The 21,094-nt window shown below is 34.8% G+C and overlaps 2 protein-coding genes across 2 annotated transcripts; both read right to left on the minus strand.

Annotated features, from left to right (window-relative positions):
* Window positions 1–2,250: 2,250 nt before the first annotated feature.
* Window positions 2,251–5,451, minus strand: LOC146917410 (disease resistance protein Roq1-like). The gene is made up of 4 exons (XM_085719228.1): window positions 4,893–5,451; window positions 3,612–4,710; window positions 3,217–3,429; window positions 2,251–3,080 (listed from the first exon to the last, which is right to left on the minus strand). Exons 1-4 carry the CDS (start codon window positions 5,372–5,374, stop codon window positions 2,433–2,435), a joined length of 2,442 nt encoding a protein of 813 aa, XP_085575354.1. The 5' UTR covers window positions 5,375–5,451; the 3' UTR covers window positions 2,251–2,432.
* A 2,898-nt stretch (window positions 5,452–8,349) lies between these two features.
* LOC146917411 (uncharacterized) lies at window positions 8,350–18,036 on the minus strand. The gene is made up of 9 exons (XM_085719203.1): window positions 17,900–18,036; window positions 17,268–17,342; window positions 15,627–16,914; window positions 13,108–14,467; window positions 11,977–12,256; window positions 11,359–11,466; window positions 10,364–10,642; window positions 9,380–9,523; window positions 8,350–8,945 (listed from the first exon to the last, which is right to left on the minus strand). The coding sequence occupies exons 3-9, from the start codon at window positions 16,894–16,896 to the stop codon at window positions 8,757–8,759; spliced, it is 3,630 nt and encodes a 1,209-aa protein (XP_085575329.1). The 5' UTR covers window positions 16,897–16,914; window positions 17,268–17,342; window positions 17,900–18,036; the 3' UTR covers window positions 8,350–8,756.
* Between the last annotated feature and the right edge of the window lie 3,058 nt (window positions 18,037–21,094).

The following is a 21,094-nucleotide window of genomic DNA, read 5'->3' on the forward strand; positions in this document are numbered from 1 at the left end:
CTATAACCAGTCTACTACTCAAATCTGCAAAGACTGAGAAATATATATACAAGACGAAGTTCTTGCTGAACAATTGCAGGATCAGGTGAAGAAGCATCATCGGCTTGATGGGTGCAAATATAAAGAAGACATGGGGCTAAAAGAACCAAGAGACATGAACGATCAAGGTTCAACCTTACATCAATTACGAAGATAAATGTCCAACAGCTGAAGCCGTCAAGAACAAACAACCTTAGAAAGGGTACAAGCTACAGGACGATGGTCAAAAAACACGAGGGAACAATTCTCGGTTCTCGGAATACACTCGGTTTAACGCTTCATGAGAACAAGTTTTCAAGCAATGGAAAACGCAGAATTCAAAGATGCCGGCATCAAAGCCCCAGCGCCGTTGAAGGAAATACTGCGCAGAGACAAGTCCAAGTATTGTAGGTTCCACATAAGTAGCGGCCACGATACAGAAAAAAAAATTCAGCCGAAGGATGCAATTGAAGATCAAATCAAAAAAGGGACGTTGAAACGCTTCTTCAAAGATGATTACCACAAAGGTGGTAAGAAGAAATACAAAGACTCCCATCACAAATCTTCTCGCCGTAGTGAGTTCGCAAAGAGAAAGCGCTCTCCTTCCTAGGAAGACACTCCACCCACAAAGAAACAATTGACGTCGCTGACAGAGGCAATAAGGGAAAGGAAAGTGATGACCACCATTAGTAGAACTGTAAAACGTGTCTTCCTGGACACCATCATGGGAAGATTCCCAATCCCAGATAACGGGTCCAAGGGCACAATGAAGAGGAAGGTAGCTCAAATGCTCGCAATCAATGTCACCATATCATCTTCTGAAGCTGAGTATAGGACATTAGCGCAACCTGTGAAGGACAATGGTTGTTGTATCTTCTGCATGATTTCTTAGTTCCTCATTCTTCACCTATTATTATCATATATTGTGATAATCAATCAGCAATGCATATGGCTGCTAACCCTATTTTTCAAGAGAGGACAAAGTATATCGAAATTGATTGTCATGTGGTCAGGGATAAGATTCAAACAGGAATGCTTCATCCACTGCCAGTGTCTTCCAAGGAAAAAGTAGCAGATATATTGACCAAGTCACTTCACCCTGGGTCATTGAACATTCTTCGGCACAATCTTGGAATGATTGACATCTATTCCAGCTTGAGGGGGATGTTGAAGCTAGTATAGATACTGTTAGTTAGTTAGTATCTTGCATTGACCTTAACTCCTTGCAACCATTCTCTAACTATGATTAGCTATAGAAGTAACTATAGTTAGGAGGATATAAGTGATATATATACTCTTGCTAGTTCCACTTGTATTTCAGTTTTGTGTAAAATAATACAATGAGAATAAATTTTAGTTCTCCTTCAAGCTTTCTTCCTCCATTGATGGAGTTTATGCTATAATTTTCAAGTTATAGCATTCATTTCTCTCTTCTTGGTGTATTAATTCTGAAAAAAAAACCTTCTTTCTATTAAGTTATAGCAATTCATTTCTCTTCTTGATGTATAATTGACTCATTATAACCTTAACCTAATGTTTGGAAGTACAAAACCAAAACTTTGAGCTATGAAACGATATTCGTCACTTCCATTTGCCTGATCAAAACAAAAGCCATCTATTGAACTATGATATAAGATGAAGTTTCTACCTAATTTCACTTGTTGGACAAAAGCTATCCATTTACATTAATTGTCTTCATACTACTTAACAAATTACAAGTCATGCATATTTATAAATATATTGCTATGGAATAACAATCAATTTCTTATTCAAAAGATCCTTCATAAAGATTATGATTAAAAGCACTTATGATTTCGAAGGGCCTTCCTTGTAACAACGTTCATTCATGATCCCCCCCCAATTTATTAGATCTAGTGTGAAAGTTGCCAAGCTGCACTACACCCTTTAAAAGTTCTGGACCAAAGGGATTCCAAACCTCAAAGTTGATACCTCTGAAGCATCTTATGTAATGGCTACACAAAAATTGAAGTTGATAGCTGTGGATTTTTATTTCTGCAGGTCACATGCATTCAAATAGATGTGATAAGTAACACAATATACAGTTATGCTGCAACATATAAGATCGATATTGATTACTCGACAGGATGAATTTACATAGCATGCCAAAACTAAGCATTTCGTGCACTGTCTGACTCCAGAAGTCTTTAATGATTTGAAAAACTTGTGCAGGTAGAAACAATTATTTGGTTTATGATAAAGTTAAAGATGTACCTGGACAAAGGAATCTATCTATCAGTGGAATTGTGATTGTAAAGCATTGAGATATTCATCCAATTTTCTCTCTCCATAAGAATTGGTGAATATGGCATTCTCCTCCATGTTTTTTTTTCTCCTTGTACAGTTGATTCCCATTTGTGCATTTGAAGAATAATAGTAGGAGTGCTTCCTCAAGTTTAGGCACGAGTTTCCCACACTGCAAAGTGCTTTGTCAAAAAGAGTATATTTATACCCATTGACAAACAAAGAAGAAGACGAATTGTTCTAGAAGGGATCTTTTTACAAAACCAGAAAGAAATTGTGTGTCCCTTGCTTTTGTGCCCTGGTTTGCATTGAAATCCAGAATGCTTTTCTGGATTCAGTGTAATAGCTCGATTTTCCTCAAAGCACTTGCATTCATCCAATCTAAGGATCTTAAGAAGGTTAATTTTTAAATTGGCACTTGATATTGTTAAGTGACTAAGTTCACTAAGATTTTGAAAGGAAGATTGAAATTTTTCTATGGAAGTTTCCTCCAACCAGATAGATTTTATATTTGTCATCTTGCATAATAATTCTGGAAAACTCTTTAGATTCTTACAATTAGAGAGTTCCAAATTCTGAAGAGAGGGAGACTGTAAGGGTGGAAAACTCTCAAGCTTCTCGCAACCCTCTACATTTAAGATTTTAAGTTTATTTAGGTACCGAATTGAATTGTGAATTGTAACTAAATTAGGACATCTTGCACACAAGAACTTTTCTAAATTTGGAAGCCCTGAGACATCCGATATATGGGTTAAATATTCACAATTGTCCAATATCAAGACTTTCATATCTTCAAACTTCTGCATAATCACGAAGAAGAAACAAAGAAATAAATAAATAAAAATCAAACACTGTACTCTCAGTGAATTTTTAAATATATACAATTAGAAAATGAAAATATATATGTACAAAAAAAAATTAAATTATTTAACTTGCCTTGTTCGAACTACTAGATGATGGAGACTTTGGAATACATCCTTTCATTACCCTCAAACTACTTGGAAGATACTCGAGACTTTTAGAATGATGGCCATTTTCAGTAATAAATGTTTTGAGGTTTGTCATCTTCTCGAAGGCATTTCCATTCCAATCAATATCAGATTCCATGGAGGGGAATTTCATATTTATCATTTTGATTTTCCTTGTTCCCTTTTAACAAAACAAAAAACACATGAATCAACCACAATATATACAAATAAGATGTACAGAAATTTATGTGTAATTAAGTGAAAAGAATTAGTAGTATCAGATGCTTGTATACAAATTCAAAAAGATCAATGTCATGTTAAAAGCTAAATAACAAATTGTTCCTAGATATCAATCTTACTCACAGTGTTTTTTTGTAAAACATGAACTATATCACGCTCAAACCACAACCTACTGCGTTCTCCAGGCTCATCGGGTGATTCTTGTCGGACTACTTCTTTACCCATGTCCTCTATCAAGTCATGTAATGTCACATAACTATCGTCTTTCAAATGGTCCATGAGAGATTTTTCAGCCAAAACTGCAACATGATGTACTATGGAATGGCCATAATGAGCATCAAGTATTTCTTTGACCTCTGGCCATTTACACCCTTTGAAGCAACAAGCAATGTCTAGAAAGACACTTTGCTCCTTTTCCTCCAAAGAATCATAGCTCACTTTAAGTATTCTTTGGATCTCTTTATTGGGAATTTCTTCATACCCATCTAATGTACTCATCGAATCTTGTACGCTCCTTCCAAACAAATTGGACCCTATTATTACAATAGCTAATGGAAGGCCAGAAGCATAAGTAAGTGCACGGCTTAAAATGTCTTCATGACTTGAAGGAACATTGTCTTGAAAAGCCATCCACCTCAACAATTCAAGAGCTTCTGTCTCATTCAACCCTTCAACCGCATGCATACTTTCTATCCCATGACAGGTTAGTAAGTGTTTGTCTCGCGTGGTAATGATGACTCTACTCCCAGGACCGAACCAATCATGTCCTCCAGCCAAAGCCTGTAGCTGAACCAGTTTGTCAACATCATCAAGAATCAAAAGAATCTTCTTTCTACATAGCCTTTGCTTAATGATTGGAATTCCCTGACTAACACCTCCTAACTTAATATCCAATCTAACTGTTTTTAAAAGGAGTTCCTCTTGGAGATGTTTCAAGTTATTCGAAGTTGAATTCACTCTCACATCTTCTAGAAAACATAAAACTTCAAATTGATCAGCAATGAAATTATAAATTGCTTTTGCAAGTGTTGATTTACCTATGCCTCCAGTACCGTAAAGTCCTACCATATGGACCTCATCATCAGATTTTTCATCAAGATGCCCTTTCACATGTTGTACTCGGGACTGTAATCCAACAGGATATTTGGCAACATCAAAGGGCTCACGACTGATCCTGTTGGAGATGTCTTCGACTATCTTTCCAATAAACTCGTATTCATATCTATTCATGTCCAATAAGATAAGTTAGTATGTAACAATTAACATCACAATCACATTCATGTACTAAGAATATATTTTACATTAGTATTTCTCATTTAACCTTTAAGATGAGATTATTTGGGAATTGAAATTAAAGAGAGAAAATGTAAAACGGAAAAATAGGATTTAAGTAAAGTTGGGTACCCATGTGTATAATGCTGGCCAGACAAGTTAGCCGCTTGGCTCAGAGCTACTTTCCATTGCTGCAACCTCTCAGTGTTATCCTTATCATTTTGAAACTTTTTTTCATGCACAGCTAATGCTTCACCATATCTACCCGTGTGATGCCGCACATCAGTAGGATCCACACCAATAAAAACAGGCAAAACGAGACAACCCTTTGTATTGTGGCAATGAATGATGTGAACAAGTTCGTCCAAACAAAATGAAGAAGATGCATAGTTTGCAGAAAATATGGGAATAAAAATCCTAGATTTTTCAATGGCATTTTTGAGTGTTGGTGTGATTTCATCTCCTCTTTGAAGATCATTGTCATCAATGAAGGTATGGATTCCCTTGTCCATAAGAGCCTTGTAGAGATTGCCGGTAAAACCGTGCCGAGTGTCCGTCCCCCTAAAACTGAGGAACACCTGGTAAGTGAATGAGGAAGGTGATTGCGTAGCCATGAGAATTGAGAGAAACTTATGACAAGGAGTTTGAGAATGCAGAAAATGAATGAGTAATTTGTTGTGGTCTGTGATGTGGGGTCTTTAATATGTAAATATAAAACTTATGACAAAAATGAGCTGTGAAACTTCCTGGCAACTTCATATAGCCGTGTGGACCAATCATACATTAAATATCATTGTACTACCACCTCTTCTTGGTTATAGTATGTGTCTAGATCTATGTAAAAAAATATTCTACAAGACTTTTTACAAGTTTCAGTTTTCAACTACTTTTATATATTCTTCTGCTGAATGTAATTTTTCACTTTGTTAATTAGTCAGTGTGTTAAATGACATTGAATAAAAATAAATGCAAGCTATGCTGCGATTCAAACAACTAATCAAAGACAGAAATGCATATATCAAAAAGTTCTGATCATAGTATTTTCATTTTAAACTAGCTAGTTAGTTAGTTAGTTAATTAGGTTACTTAGCAAGATTATTTAGTTAGTATTTCCATTTATTTTCTCAAGTTTTGGCTCTAAATTTACCACCAAGTCTGAAACTTCCTTCTCATCTTCCGTGTTGATTTGCGAGTCATTGGCAACCAACCATACCTTGAACCAAATGGTAACTTCCTCCCCATTTCTTATTTCTGTAAAGTAACTATCACATCCTTCTTCCATGTAATTTCTTTAAAGCAATGTGAATGTCTTAAAGAAGAAAAAGAAAAAGAAAAAAGGTAAAAATGTATGTCTGCTTAAATTGGGTAGAATGCTATAACCAATCAGTAGCCCATCTAGTTGAATGCTAAAACTAAAGCATCATTTTTAAAACATTTTTGTATATTAGTAACATTTTTGTATTATTTGGAGTATTAGTGTTATAGAACCCAATTTAAAAAAATGAACAAAACTAAACAATAAAAAAAAAGTATATACTACATAAGTTCATCCACAAATCTCTACTTGTGTGAATGCTCGAGTTGATATTGTCAATTTGTTTATCTAAAAATAAAAAATAAAAATTATGGTTGACTAATAAATACACATTTGCTGAGGTCCTGATTTTGGCATATCTATTACCCCAAATCATCTTAATGGGGGGGACACGGTTCTTTGCTCCCTATTTTACCCTGTAATCATTTCATGGCAGTAGGCATGTCACAAATTTTGGCATCTTTTTCCTACTCTCTTTCTATTGTTCAAAAATGGGAATTGGATTTGTGCCTAACCGTGCCGGATTTAACATAATTGGCATTAGGGGTGGGAATAGGCCAGGCCGTCCGACAGGGGCCTACGGCCTAGCCTATTTAAAGCCTAGCTCGGCCCAGCTCGTTTATTAACAAGGCCAGACTCAAGCTTTTTATAAGGCCTATTTAATTAAATAGGCCAGGCTAAGGCTTGCAAAAAAGCCTATTAAGCCCATCGGGCCGACCTATTAAGCTTTTCATATATAATATATCTTCCATTATTGATATTTTTGAAGTTTTTTTTCCATAAACACAAGCCTTCATGTGATTGGTTATTTAGTAGCTGATATATTGGTGTGATTAGACCTTCGTAAGAATTCATTATTTAGTAGCAAACATATTTGTGTGCTTTAGGCCTTAATAAGTTTTGGCCTATTTAGGAGTAGGCTTACATGTGTTGCCAGACCTTAGCATAAAATAGGCTTTTAAATAGGCTTTCAGGCTTCATCAGGCCTTTAAAAAGGCCAGGCCAGGCCTCGAAAATGAGCCTATGACGGGTAATAGGCCAGGCTCAGGCCTAGCATTTTTGAAGTAGGCCAGGCTTAGGCCTTACAAAGCTCGGCCCGGCCTAGCCCATTTCCACCCCTAATTGGCATGGTTAACTTAGTGATACTACTTTCTCGGGGTTCTCAACTATATTAAATTAGAGGAATGATAAACAAACACAAATTATTAGACACAAATACAACACCATGGACAATTTTGACATTTCAATATTAAAGGAGGGGCAATTTTGTAAAAGACCAACCAACCCTCTTCCTTCTCCTTCTTTACGTTGTCTCTCTCAGACCAACGTTCTCTCACTTCCTGTCTATTTTCTCTCTCATCGCTGCTGCACCACCACCATCCTTAACGGTAACCACAACGATCGTTCTCGCCGTCATCATCATCCTTTCAATCCGTTCACCACGACAACCGACTTCACGCCGCCGGCGACCCCATTCCTCTCACTCCGTCGAAAATCCGTTCAGACCACCGCTGTCCACCACCATCGTTCTCACCAGCAACGAATCATCACTGAGATAACGCAGCCCATATCCGATTAGAACTCCGACAATAGAAAACCGAGCTCAGATCCGTCCTCACCATTGGAGATCAATTCAAAACTCACAAGAAAATAGGACAGAACGAGAAAAAACAGCGACGGCGGTGGTCAGTGAGATGTGACGACGACGGTGGTCAGTGAGAGAACCGACGAGATGTTGCAGTTAACAGAGAGAAGGATGGTAGAGGGATAGCTTGAAGGTGAGAGAAGGAATGGAAATTGAAAAAAAAAAAAAAAAAGATGTATAAAGCTACAGTACCATATGGTGTCTGTATTGTGTTTGGATTTCTGTGTCCATTTATCATTTCTGATTAAATTAACCATGCTACAATATAAAGGTCATCAGAACTTCTAACCATATCCATACAAAAATAAACAAAATGAAGCTCCATTACACCATCAAGATACATTTTGGTTACTTCTAACCAAAGAAAAACAAATGGAAAATTTGCATTTCAAATATCATCAAATGACATGTTAATTGAGTCTAACATTTGCTTTAACTTGTGCTTCCAACAGTAGTAGTATCAACAGGACCCGAATTCCATGCATTAATAGAAGTCCATAGTTTCAACTTTCATGCAGTCGTTAATCTCAACCCTTTGTGATCGGATGGTTCAGATTACAGATACACTAATTCGGTTTTCAACCATCTCAACTGTAGATTTAAATCAGACAGACTAGATTGGGAGTCCATTTCCATATCAACTCAATGAAAAACACTAATAAATAGACTAAAAGAATTATCCCACATCATGTACAACCAAAGATTCCAAGGACTTCCCTTTCCATCACAAACCAAAACAAAGAAACCAAAAGCCTAACATTACATCAATATATTGTTGTTCTAAATTACATCCTTGACCATGGTTAACAATTTGGAGAGGGAAGGGAAAAGACAAGAATGACCCACAAAATAAAAACTTCTCAATTCATTATGCAGGAATGTGAAAATGCACAACTCTTTCCATATCATCTTTAAAATTTTGATAATGAAAAGCATCATGGATGCAAAGGTAGTGCCTTTCCCTTTCAATGATTAACCTAATCAACTTAGGGTAATATTGACATCATCACCAAGTGTGAAAAAACCGAAGAATACTTCAAGATGATATCGGTTCGTAAGGGTATGATAACCAGGGGTGCTTTAGAGCTTCAGACGCAGAAGGTCGCTTCTTCGGGTTAACCTCGAGCAAATGAGCAACGAAGTCAATGAAGCCTTGGTCCCCCATCGGTAATCTATGCCTCAAAGATGTCTTCTTTGGAATCAGGTATTCTAACCTGTTGCTTTCCTGCATATCAATACACAATACCTCACTGAATAATTTCTCCATGATAATTAAACATACAATGCATGTTTAATATGAGCATGTTTGGATGGGTTATTTGAGCTTATTATCAACTTGCGTAAGCACTTGTAAGACTGTTTGAGAGAATTTATGGAAACAACTTATGACATGTTCATAAGCTATTTTCAAGTAATTTCCATAAACTCTCTAGGATTGCAAATGAAATCAGCTTACAGCTTATATGAAAATAATTTGACTTTATTTCATCTTTTATTATAGAAAATAACATATATAAGAACTTACATGATAAGTTTCTATGTTGTAAGCTTAATTAAGTTGTTTATCCAAACATAGCAAATACAAGCGAACGAAAATAGTCAATTTTAGATATTTTAGGAAGCTATCTCTTGTTTTGCATTTTGAAATTAATTTCTTACCTGATTTCTCTCATAAAGCATATGATTTTTTGTGAAGTACTTATAAGTATCCCGTCCTTTTGCTAGCATACTTTGACCAATAGGACCGATGATCCCAATTACTCTAGCTAGTAATGTTGCCGGGGAATCGTTTTGGAATAAGACCTACAATAAGCATAGCTGAGTTCATTAAGAATCAAGATTTATGAGTGTATTCACTAAAACAGATACAGATTTGACATCCGTTTTCAACCAAAAATGTAAAAACCCTACAACTGCAAGAACATATAACTTAAATGAAATTCACCGTATCTAATATGTCACAAATCATTTTCACAGATCTGTTCTATTCTCTATATAGTTCCACTAAAACAACAGAAACTCATTAGCGTTGTCAATCGCAGATCGCAAAAAATAGTGGTTTGTTCCGATTCTGCTACACAGCAGTGCAACTATTTGACAATATTTTGCACTATAATGCATAATGCAGAATAATAACGATTTGTTCAAATTCCGCTACGTTATAGCCGCTATTTAACAACACACAAATCATTTTCAAATTTAAAATATACTTCATCTGTTTATTTCTGGTAGTGTTCGGAATACGAATGGAATTAAATGGGACAGCTTATTTTTGCTTCAACAATTTTTATTTATATCATTTTCTGTTCTATTTCTTATATGCCTCGAAAATGTAGAATGTAAATTATTCTATCCTATTCTAACCTGGCTACCAAAAACTTCCTTAAGACTAAGTGATACAATACAACACAACAGAGCAAATACCACTTACACAAATTGGCATCTAAACAATGCCATCACCAGAGGAAAAACACGAATCAAGGATCAAGCAGTAAATTTTGCGGTAAATTAGACCTAATGTATTGAAGAGCAAAACTACACCATTTTCATGTACCTCTAACACGAAAATAGACGTGAATAACATGCTTAAGTTTGAAAATTTTATGGCATTTTGAAATTGAATTGACTATATATTATACTTACATTGCCGGTACAAAGTTCTGCCAAGATGCATCCAAGGGACCAGATATCAATCTTCTTGTCATATGAAAGCCCGAGAATAACCTCAGGAGCACGATAGGATCTGGACTGAACATATGAGCAAAGATGATCTGTCTCAAAACAACTACTTCCAAGATCAATGACCTTCACCTCACATCGGCTGTAGCTTTTAACCAAAATATTCTCCGGCTTCAAGTCGCAATGTATTAGTCCAAGGTTATGTAAATACTGAAGTGCTTCCAAACATTGAATGGTAATTGACTGCAATAACAAATCAAGACAGGTTTCTAATGAGACAATAGTAGAATCTATCTATACCTATATATATATGAAGTGAATACCAAAGTTTCCTGTAGCTTTTTTCTTCCAATTTTACCCTTCATTTAAACTCTTCTATTTACATTTTATCCTTCAAATTTGATCTTAATCCTTAATTAATTTTAAATCAAATCTAATAAAATACTCAAATCAATCTAAAAATAAATCTACACTAACCTTAACTGACTCTTGAATTAAAAATATCGTAATTAAAACAACAACAACAACCAAGCCTTATCCCACTAAGTGGGGTCGCCTACATGGATCAAATTACGCCATAGTGTTCTATGATACACCATATTTGAATCCAACTCATTGACCTCTAAATCCTTTCTAATGGTTTCTCTTATAGTTTTCCTAGGTCTTCCTTTACCTCCTCTGACCTGACTCTCCTCCATTTGATCTACTCTTCTTACGACGGCATCTACGGGTCTTCTCTCTACATGCCCAAACCATCTAAGCCCCACTCTCTCCAAAATGAAAATAACAATACTAAATAATAAAATTTCATCCAAAGCCTCAAGCTTAACATTCGTGGAGGCCAACTATGGTCTCTAATAGAGAAGAAAAGCGGACAGACTGCCATGTCAATGTCCATTGCTTGCTAGTTGTAGATAATATGAAAACTAACATCAGAATGTGAGCAGAACTCTACAAACCTGCAATCTTGGCATTGTGAAGTAAACTTCCCCTCCTGATTCTCTGTTAAATTTATGAAACTCGTATAAGTTGGCTTTGAGTAGTTCACACACTATTAACAAATGTTCCTGCAGTGCAACAATGGAAACGAATGAAAAGTGGTAAAATCAGATGATTAAGTTGATAGTATTTCTCAAACCACTTTGAATATAGCTTTGAAGAATAGTCCTTATAATGTAATTCAGTTCTTTCTGAAATATGACAAGTGTGAATAGTTATATTTTATAACAAATTCTGGAATGTATCAAAAAATGCGACAGTCACAAACACATTAAGTGGCTGTGGTTAAAATTAACACAAAAATTACAAATGTAGTATTGTTGCAGTTGCAGCACATATTAGTATAGGGCCAAGTCTATTGTGCACAAGGGACTTACGTCTTGCACCATGCACAATGTGGTTTTTACCATTGGATCAATAAGGCTCAATATTAAATTAAATGAAATATGGTGAGATTTATTGATCCAATGGTGGCAAATAAGCTTGTGCATGAAGCAATACTATTTTGCATGTGCACATCAGACAAGTCTTAATATAGAAGTGGTTACAAGATGAGTAGCAGATCGAAAATCACTTACTCTGTAATAGAAATAATCATATAATCGCAAAATGTGATACTTGTCTCCAGGATCATGCTTATTGACATACTTGAGAAGTTTGATTTCATCAAGGCTTTGATCAAAGAAATCCTTGTTGTTCTTTATAATTTTAATACAAACATCCACACCTGTGTGCAGGTCATGAGCTTGTATGGCTTTACTAAATGCAGCAGATCCCAGATACTCGGTGACATGATAGCGGCCAGCTATTACAGAATTTAAAACAACATGGAAATTCTTGTCCTCCTCAAAGCCAGTTCTGAACAACAAAACATAGTTTTAGATAGCATTTCAAAGCCAAAAGGAGAAACACCATGGAACAATTTCAAGAATAGCTATTGTGCAACATATCAAAAGTATCTACATAGACGAGCTCATTGAGCCTTCTGACATGGCATAAAGTTAAACAGATAAATATTCGGAAAAGCTTAGTGAGCAGCAGCATATGATTTCCCCAATTTCAACAATGTTTTCGATCGAATTATCATGACAACACATGTATGTTATACAGTCTCGCGTACGGTAACTTCTCAATTTCCTGTAAGAGCAAAATTAAGGAATAGAAAATTTTCAGGAATTTACAGCAATTGCCAAGTGTCATCCAGAGCACAGGACTACTCGAATTATTACTTTATGCAGTCATTTTGACAGTGCTGATTTCATGACTACTACACGAGGGCACAAGTACAAGATATTTCTAATGAAAAATAATGAATTTTATTCATCACAAATCATTAATATTTTCAGATTTGTATTTTAACAAAGCAAGGAATGTTTTACGGATCAAAAAGGATATAGAAACTCTGCTACCATCTTAGTTTCATCTTATTTTCCATTATTAACTCAATGCGCTGTTATGAATGAACCGATTAATAATTAATGTATAGTGAATTCAAATGTGAAGAGAATTCCGAGTGAAAAGAAAGAAAAAAAAAAAAAAAAAAAAAAAAAAGACAACAATCTCAATATCAAGTTAAAATTACAAACTAGGAATGAACAAAGCTGATATCTTATTAGTTCTAAATCTCTTCTTAACTTTTATTTAAATAAAACTCAAAAACTTTGCAAATCAATGAAAATGGTAAACATGCTTATATATTGAAGACGTGCCTGTTTTTCCTGTGCACAATCTTTAGATTGAAGGTTTCAAATTCCTCCTCCTGAGCCTTTATTTGCCTTACCTGCTCTTGCACAGCAGCAATCTCTTCATCCTCTTGTGAGACACCTAAATCATCTTCCCTTGTAATGTCAACTTCTTCATCATCCTTTTCTAGCTTGACATGCTCTTTATCAGCGTACCCGTAATTATCAACAGTAGTTGGAGAAGAGTTCGAAGATCTAACCGCATGAGCATTATTCTCATCCCTAGAACTTTTCTCGGGTGAAGAATCACTACTCTTCTGCCTCCACGAAGAAAGCATTTCATCAGATCCCTCAAAAGCATTCATACAGTCATCAGTTTCATCCGCATTACAATTATTTAACCATGGCAACTTACTGGAACCACCACCCTGAATCATCTGGCTATCTTTAAGAGACTGAGGAAATGAAAAGTTGCCTTCAGTATGTGTTTTTATTTGTGAGTGTGCATCTTTATGACCTCCAATGACATATTTATTCGACTCAATCTCATCATTTTTCTTCTTATTTTTAAATGATTTGTCCATAGAATTCTTTCCGAAATCATGATGAGAGTATTTAGACCCCCCAAGTCCACTATCACGATCACGGAAATATTCTAAATCCCCTTCACTGCTACCACCAATAAAACTTCCATGCACTTCACTGCCGATATCGGCAGCATCACTGTTGAAACCCACCCCGATTGACCTAACTGAACCGTGTTGATCATCTTCCATTTCCTCGAGTCGTGATCTTCCACTATGATTCAGAACTTTTCCATCTCCCAACATGATTAGGTCATTTGTCTGAGGGACAAAGCCCTGCCAGACAGGTTCCGCGTGCATCAGATTCAGTTCCTCTACATCCATCAATTCTCCATCGTATTGAGCCATTAAATCATTACCATTAGCCCGTCCATACATATTAGTAACCGTTATACCGATGGGATCATCTGACCCGATGACCGGCTCAACATTCTTTGCTTGAAGATATTGCTCTCCAGAGAAATAAGAATCCTCTTCAGCGAAAGATTGATCGTCATCCTCCTCTTTGGCAGGACCTCTTTCCTGAGGATCTGGAACGCTTCCATGCCCGGTCCCCTTTTCATTGTCACTAGGGTAATCGATTTCGTGCGCCAAAAACCAGGCCTCATCCTCAATAGGTTGTCTCATGTACCCAACATCGTCGTCGTCGTCATATTCATCAGAGTCCCAATATTCATTTGGATAATCAACAGATTCACTCAACCCATCACCAACTGTAGCAAAACCTGATACAAGATCAGAGGTATCCTCTGATATTCCTTGACTAACGGACAGCCAACTGCCCCCGGTAGCCTTCCTCATACCTAAAACATATACAAATAGGTCAAAGTCATGGTCTTTGTAACAAAGCATGCACAATCAGAAAAAACAATCACAAATAATCTTTGGGTATGTACAAATGGCTGAGAATAGTTGATGTGGGAAACCTTAATCGGTAAAACAGGCCAAACAAAAGCATTTACCTAATTGGTAACCCTAATTTTCATGGTCTACTGCGATTAGCACAGAGAGGAACTGACTAATATTTAAATCATTTTGATTCAATAAATAATGTGACATTAAGGAAACTAATGCCTATACAAAATATCATTGAAAAGTAATCACATTAGCATTCATGATAAATTTACAAAGTAAATAGGACGATCTCCCATTTTAGCGAAGTCTACAAAATGATTATAGCCATTTTACACCCAACGTAAAACAAACTGACAAGAAGTAGGCCAACAAGATGAACGAGATTCAGGTGCTAAGGCTAGTAAGTGGAATACTATTTTATCTCGCAATGTCAAAACGCAATCCAATTAGCATCAAAGTGAATGTGTATTTCAAATTGCCATGCATACCAGAAAGAAGCCTAATGAATTAAGCATCCCTTAAAACATCCAGGGTGTGTATGGGAGTTGGTTTTTGGAGGGGAGGGCTTTGGAGGGCGAATTGTCTGTATGTGTGTTTGGTATTTTTTTTAAAAATTAAAAACAACATGATAACATATGCTCATGTATCATGTTGTTCTTTCAATTTTTTTAAAATATCAAATATATATTAAAATATAGAGTTAACCCTTTAAAGCCTTCCCCTCCATAACCCACCAAAATCCAACTCGCAAACACACTCTTAGTCTCCAAAGGTACACATTATTAACCAAGTGATTAATGAGCTAATCGTACGGGAGAACCCAAATTTGAATCCTGGCTGGAACAATCCTTGGAGGCAAGGGGAGGGGGGTTTTCTTGAGAACCGGAGGGTTAAGACCATAAAAAACATTACGATTATTGATTCTTAAACCACTAAATCAATATCCTAAGCCCAGAAAGAGGGAAATTGCACTGAGCACACAAAACTATTGTCATGGCAAACCAACAAATCAGACAGTAATTAGAGCCCCCAAAGGTGAAACAGCTACAAGAACATTTGAAAGCATATGCATGTATTTTAATAATTTAATAATATCATGGACTTTACCTGCATTTTTAATTTCTTGTCCAATAGGTACATCCAGATATGATCCAATAAGTAAAGAGCTGTCAGCACTTGCCAGCTTAGCAGCCAATCCATCGGATTCAAACTTCTCGCTCCAATTAATAGTCAACGGCTTATCTTCTGACTTAATTTTCACAGGAGGAAGCCTTGGATACTCTTCCTTCTGCTTCTCCAATGCAAGAGGAAAACTTAATCCCCCGATGTTATTCTGTTCAGAACTTCCTTGCAACTTCCCCAAGTAAAAAGCTCTCCCCACTTCATCCACCTGCTGTTTTATATAAGTCCTTGCATCACCAATTTCTGGCTTTCTCTTTTCGTCTACTATTTCTGAATAAGTTGAGCTACTATAGCTCGTAGACACATCCCCCTTTGAAAAAGGGAAAACAGTCTTGATGGAACAATCTTTCCAAACATCAGAAGATGAATTTGCATTCTCATCAGCTCTTGACAAGACGTTATCAGCCAAGTTCTCTTTAAGTGACGAACTACTAAATTTAAGCTGCTGCCGATCAATTTCCCTAGATTCTTTGTTTTGCACAAGGTTAATCTTTGGTTCTGTAGAGGCTTTACCACTACTTCCAAGCCACAAGGGTTTTTTCTCATCGGGAACATTATTTTCCTCCGCAGTTTTTACATTACTGTTGGCTGCGTCAAAGGCTTCACTCGTTTGAGTTTTCGATTGCTGTGATATTGCGGCTTCACTCATTGGAGTTTTCGATTGCTGAGATATTGAGGCTTCACTGATTTGAGTTTTCAATTGCTGAGATATTGAGGCCTTCGAAGTATTACTAGCCTTGCTTGCACCCTCATTTTGGTAAGGCTCTGCAGGACCATTAATCTTCCATGAGTGCAAATCGAACACATTGTCCTCTGAACTCTTCAAGAAAGTGAAATTTGTGCCACTCGTTCCAACCACTTCATTAGATTTATTCCTTTCCTCAGCCGGAGTGGCATTTTTCCATTTGCTCTCGGTAGTATTTCTAGCCGTTCCACACTCGATTTCCTTCACAATCAGTTCTTTAGAAACTTCAACACTATCACGAGAATCCAACCCTCGATTTTCTACCACTAGCTTCCCCTTATCATTCTGCGACAAATCACACAAGTTCTTTTCATCCAAGGTAAGCTTCTGAAGGATCCCATTTACATCAGAACAGTTATTGAGCTCACTTCGCAAAGCTGCCTCAGCTCGTGTGAACCGGTTTCTCTTCAAAAAGTCCAAAATCACGTCAACTGAATTTGTTTCTGCCATTGCCAAATCTATACCAACCTAAACCCAACTCACAAAACAAAATCACAAACAGAAATCAGAAAATAAGACAAAAACTACACAAGAGTTTTCATTCCAAATAAAAACCAGAACCAAAAAAACACAAATGGAAACAAGTACACAAAGAATCTTACCCTTAAGCAATTAAAAATAGAAAGTTTATAAGTCAACAATGCATTAAATGTTACACTTTTGACTCTCACATAAATAATTGTCATGAATCAAAATCCAAAATATCAAAAAAGCACAAAAATCATGTCACATTTCAATGGCAAGTGGCAACCATTATTTAAACACACGAAAAGACAAAACTTTAACCAAATTGAAGGTAAATTAAAGAACTTGGGACTTACCTAGTATCAAGCATAATCAAATTTCTGCATCAAGCTTCCTTTGTATATTTGTAAACTACAATTAGTACACTGAACCTGAATAAAACAAAAAACCTCAAAAACCAAATAAACCCAGAAGCATAAATGCTTGTTTCATCTACAACATAAAACCTCAACAACCAATTTCACAACAACAACAACAAAAAATTGTTCATTGAAAACAACGAAACCTAGGATATGGTTCCAAACTTAAAAAAAATCAAAAAAAACAACCAAAAAGCTAGAGATTTTCACAATCACCGATCCAACCAAAAGGGTATCCAAGAAAATCAAAGAAACCCAGAAAAAATCAACCAAAAGGGTATCCAAAAATTCCAACAAACCCAAAAAAATAATATCAAAAAAAAAATTCGAAAAATTACGAGGTTTTTGTAAAGTGAAGATTTTTATGAGGTGAATTGAAGTATTATCAAGATCTGACATTTACATTGGAGAATAGAATTCTAGGGTTGTATATGAAGAATAAGAAAAATGGGGTATGTAAAAAATGACGAAAGAACAAGAATTTGAAAATGATAATAATAATTAATAAATAAAGTAAATAAATGAAAAATGAATAAGAAGAAGCATAGAGAGAGAGAGAGAGAAAGTACCTTAGAGAGAGGAGAGAGAGAGGGTGTGGTGTTTGATTGGTTGCTGGTTTGGGCGGTATGGCTGGTGATGAATTGAGGTGGTGGTGTGGTGGTGATGGTGGTGGACCAATCTCTTATGGTATTTTGATTTTCTATATAAGATACACTATATGCATTCTGTGATATTATATTATTTTTGTGTATATTAAATGTTTTATTTTTTTAATTTAACTTTTGGTTTGGATTAATAAATTTCTTTTGATTGAATTAATAGATGTTTTTATTAATCAAAAAATATATAAATATTCTTACTTTTAATTTGAGGTTTTGCTATACACTACTTGCATAAAATGTTTTAAATTATTTGTGTAAAAAAATAATTTGGTTTGTTATATGTTTTCTTCGCGAAAGATAAGTTTATTTGAGATACTGAACACTAAATGTGAGTATCCCTTACAGTTTTTGAAAACATTATTGCTCGGGTTTTTCTTACTTTTTGGTTGAGTTTCGGATTACCAGAGTTTTTCCTTTACGAACTGACGAGTTAACGTAAAAAGAAAATACTCCATATGTTCCTTTTTAACCGTCACATTTTGATTTTTTTTACATAAAACAAGACGACAAATACTTTTACTACTTTTGATACAACAATTTCTCTTTTTCCTATAATAACCTTAATCGTTTAATATTTTATTTCATACAGTTAAAACTCTATAAATTAATAATGTCAGGACCGGAGAAATTTATTAATTTAGAGAGTTATTAATTTATCGATAAATTAATAATTATTAATTTAAAGAGTTTTTTAGTAATTATACTGTACATACCAAACAAAAAGGCAAATTAGTCTATGCCTCTTAGAATTACGTTGCAGCGAGCCTTGTGACTCAACGTAAATTAGTAACTACTGTGTTCATATGCATTGGAAATCAATAATGACTTTTGAAGTACAGTAAATGTAAACAAGAGGAACAAATGTGTTCAATGTATTCTTAATATATTTTTTTCAGTTTCTATGAATTATTAATTTATGATTTTCTTGGGACCGAAAATTATAAAGGGATCTCCCGAAAAATTATTATCTTATTATTTTATCGAGTTTTTCAATTTTCTACATTGGCCCAAGTCGGGACCGGACAAATTTATTATTTTAGAGAGTTTATTAATTTACCGAGTATTAATTCAAAGAGTTTCTACTGTATATTTCTCTCTATGTAACGAATATTTAAGGAACAGAGACCAAATTAGGTTATCCATTTGAATTTAATCTATTAATTTTGCCTGAAAAAACTATTAGTATTTTAATTCAGTTCAGCTTTTTTTTTTTTTAACAAAATTTAGTTTAGGCTATTAAAAGAGTTGTTATTTTGGTAGAAGGCTGTTAAAAGAGTTTAAAAAGAGGTTGTTTTTTAGGTAGAAGGCTATTAAAAAGTTTAATTTGCTAACAACCGAATCTTCCCCGATTTAGAGTTGAAGGCCAAAGGCATATTTGAAATTGTGCTTGATGCTACTGGTACATATATCATATGCTTCACCTGGCCTACTTGCTAGTCACATATGAAGTTAATGTTTAAATATTAAATCTAATATTTAATGGCCAGCCTAGTATGTTGATGTTATATGATTTCTTTTTTGATTGGATGTTGATGTTATGAACCTATTATTTTCTTCATCACTTTAGTTTTCTTATGTATTTCTTATTTAATTAATGTTTATTAAATATGTTATTTATATGTTTTTATTAAATATTAAAAAATTCATTTTTAGTCTCTATAAAAAAAATCTCTTTTTTTTTTTTGATAAACAGACGAAATGGCAAAGCCATTATAAACTCACACACACAAGTTGAGGATCCGGCCTAACAATTTCGGCATTTTGTCAGTTGAGCTAGGACTTCTGGATAAAAATCTCTTTTTTTATTAAGTAGTCTAGTGACTATAGCTCATACATTTTAAATGTGGAGAAGTGAGGTGTCTGGGATTCGAACATCGGTCCCTATATATAATATGCAATATCCCTACTAATTGAGCTAAGTTCACGTAAAAAAAAATTATCCCTACCAAAGACTTACAAAAATCACATTTTTAAGTCTTTTCATCAACCTTTCATGGTCCCTATAAAAATCTTGTCGGCATTTTTGTTCCATAAAAATGTTAAATAAAAACATTATGGGGACTAAAAGTGCGGTTTTTTTTATAGGGACTAAAAATGAAATTTTTAATATTTATAAGGATTATTTACTTAATCGACTCATTAATTATTTAGTTTTTAATCATATTTCTATTATGCAAAATCTCAATGTGGTTGGTTTCGTATGGAATTACGCAACTGGTAGGCTATATGTAAACTTATTGTAAAATTAAGTTGACGGTTCTCTCTGACTTTGCATGAGGTATGTTACGTCTAACCTAAATTTTTTTGTTAATGTGGATTACGAGATTATAGATATGAAATTCTCCTCGCTATTTTGGGGTGACTAATCATCGCTAGGGAGTCTATTGGACGGGTGGATTCTCCCCTAGCAACTAAATTTTCTTCATAAGTAAGAATCATAAATTGAAGCATTGATCATGTACTTAAAGGGTTCATGTCTTCCGACTCTTTTATCACTTGAATCAATCAATTATTGTTTCTAATCAATCTCATTATTGTTGGAAAAAATGACTTATCCCAACATCAAATTTTGTCATTGGAAATAATACAACTTTTTTATATACATTTAGCGGTTGTTAATTTAAGTCGTTGTAATAAGTTATTTTTTCTTAACAATCTCCTTATCGCTACAAAAAAAAAAAAAAAACTTATCACAACAATAGTTATTGTCATTGAAAATAATACAACTTTTCAATAGTTATGTTTTTTTCTCAGTATTTTCATTATCGCTGCAAAATATGACTTTTCTCCACAAGATTTATTGTAGAGAATAATTCAATATTTTGATAGCAACTTAAATTGTCATTTGGAAACATACAACATTTTGCTATTAAATAATTTCAGTTAGGAACACGGACGGATTTACAACATACACAATGGGTGCATGTGCCCCCACTAAAATTTTCAAAAGTCTAGTAATTGTCTATTCAGAAGCAAACTATCATTCCTAACATGCAATCTACAATACAACAATGTGGATATTGTTGAGTTAACTACACTCAAGTATACATATTATAATTCTCTAAATCATTGTAATTTAAAATAAGATGTAGTATTTTTAAA

This window comes from Medicago sativa, chromosome 6 (genome assembly GCF_051527215.1).
Source record: "Medicago sativa cultivar Bolivia chromosome 6, Bolivia_mono, whole genome shotgun sequence".
Taxonomy (NCBI): Eukaryota; Viridiplantae; Streptophyta; class Magnoliopsida; order Fabales; family Fabaceae; genus Medicago; species Medicago sativa.

What these genes read in the sequence shown, in the direction of transcription:
- LOC146917410 (XM_085719228.1), bottom strand. Translation starts at nt 5,374, where the DNA reads ATGGCTACGCAATCACCTTCCTCATTCACTTACCAGGTGTTCCTCAGT. An exon ending in ATGTTTTACAAAAAAACACT is followed by an intron (nt 3,430 to 3,611) that starts GTGAGTAAGATT and finishes TTTTGTTAAAAG; the next exon opens with GGAACAAGGAAAATCAAAAT. An exon ending in CATCTAGTAGTTCGAACAAG is followed by an intron (nt 3,081 to 3,216) that starts GCAAGTTAAATA and finishes GTGATTATGCAG; the next exon opens with AAGTTTGAAGATATGAAAGT.
- LOC146917411 (XM_085719203.1), bottom strand. Translation starts at nt 16,896, where the DNA reads ATGGCAGAAACAAATTCAGTTGACGTGATTTTGGACTTTTTGAAGAGA. An exon ending in TCACAATGCCAAGATTGCAG is followed by an intron (nt 10,643 to 11,358) that starts GTTTGTAGAGTT and finishes TTGTTATTGCAG; the next exon opens with TCAATTACCATTCAATGTTT. An exon ending in CAGAACTTTGTACCGGCAAT is followed by an intron (nt 9,524 to 10,363) that starts GTAAGTATAATA and finishes TGCTTATTGTAG; the next exon opens with GTCTTATTCCAAAACGATTC.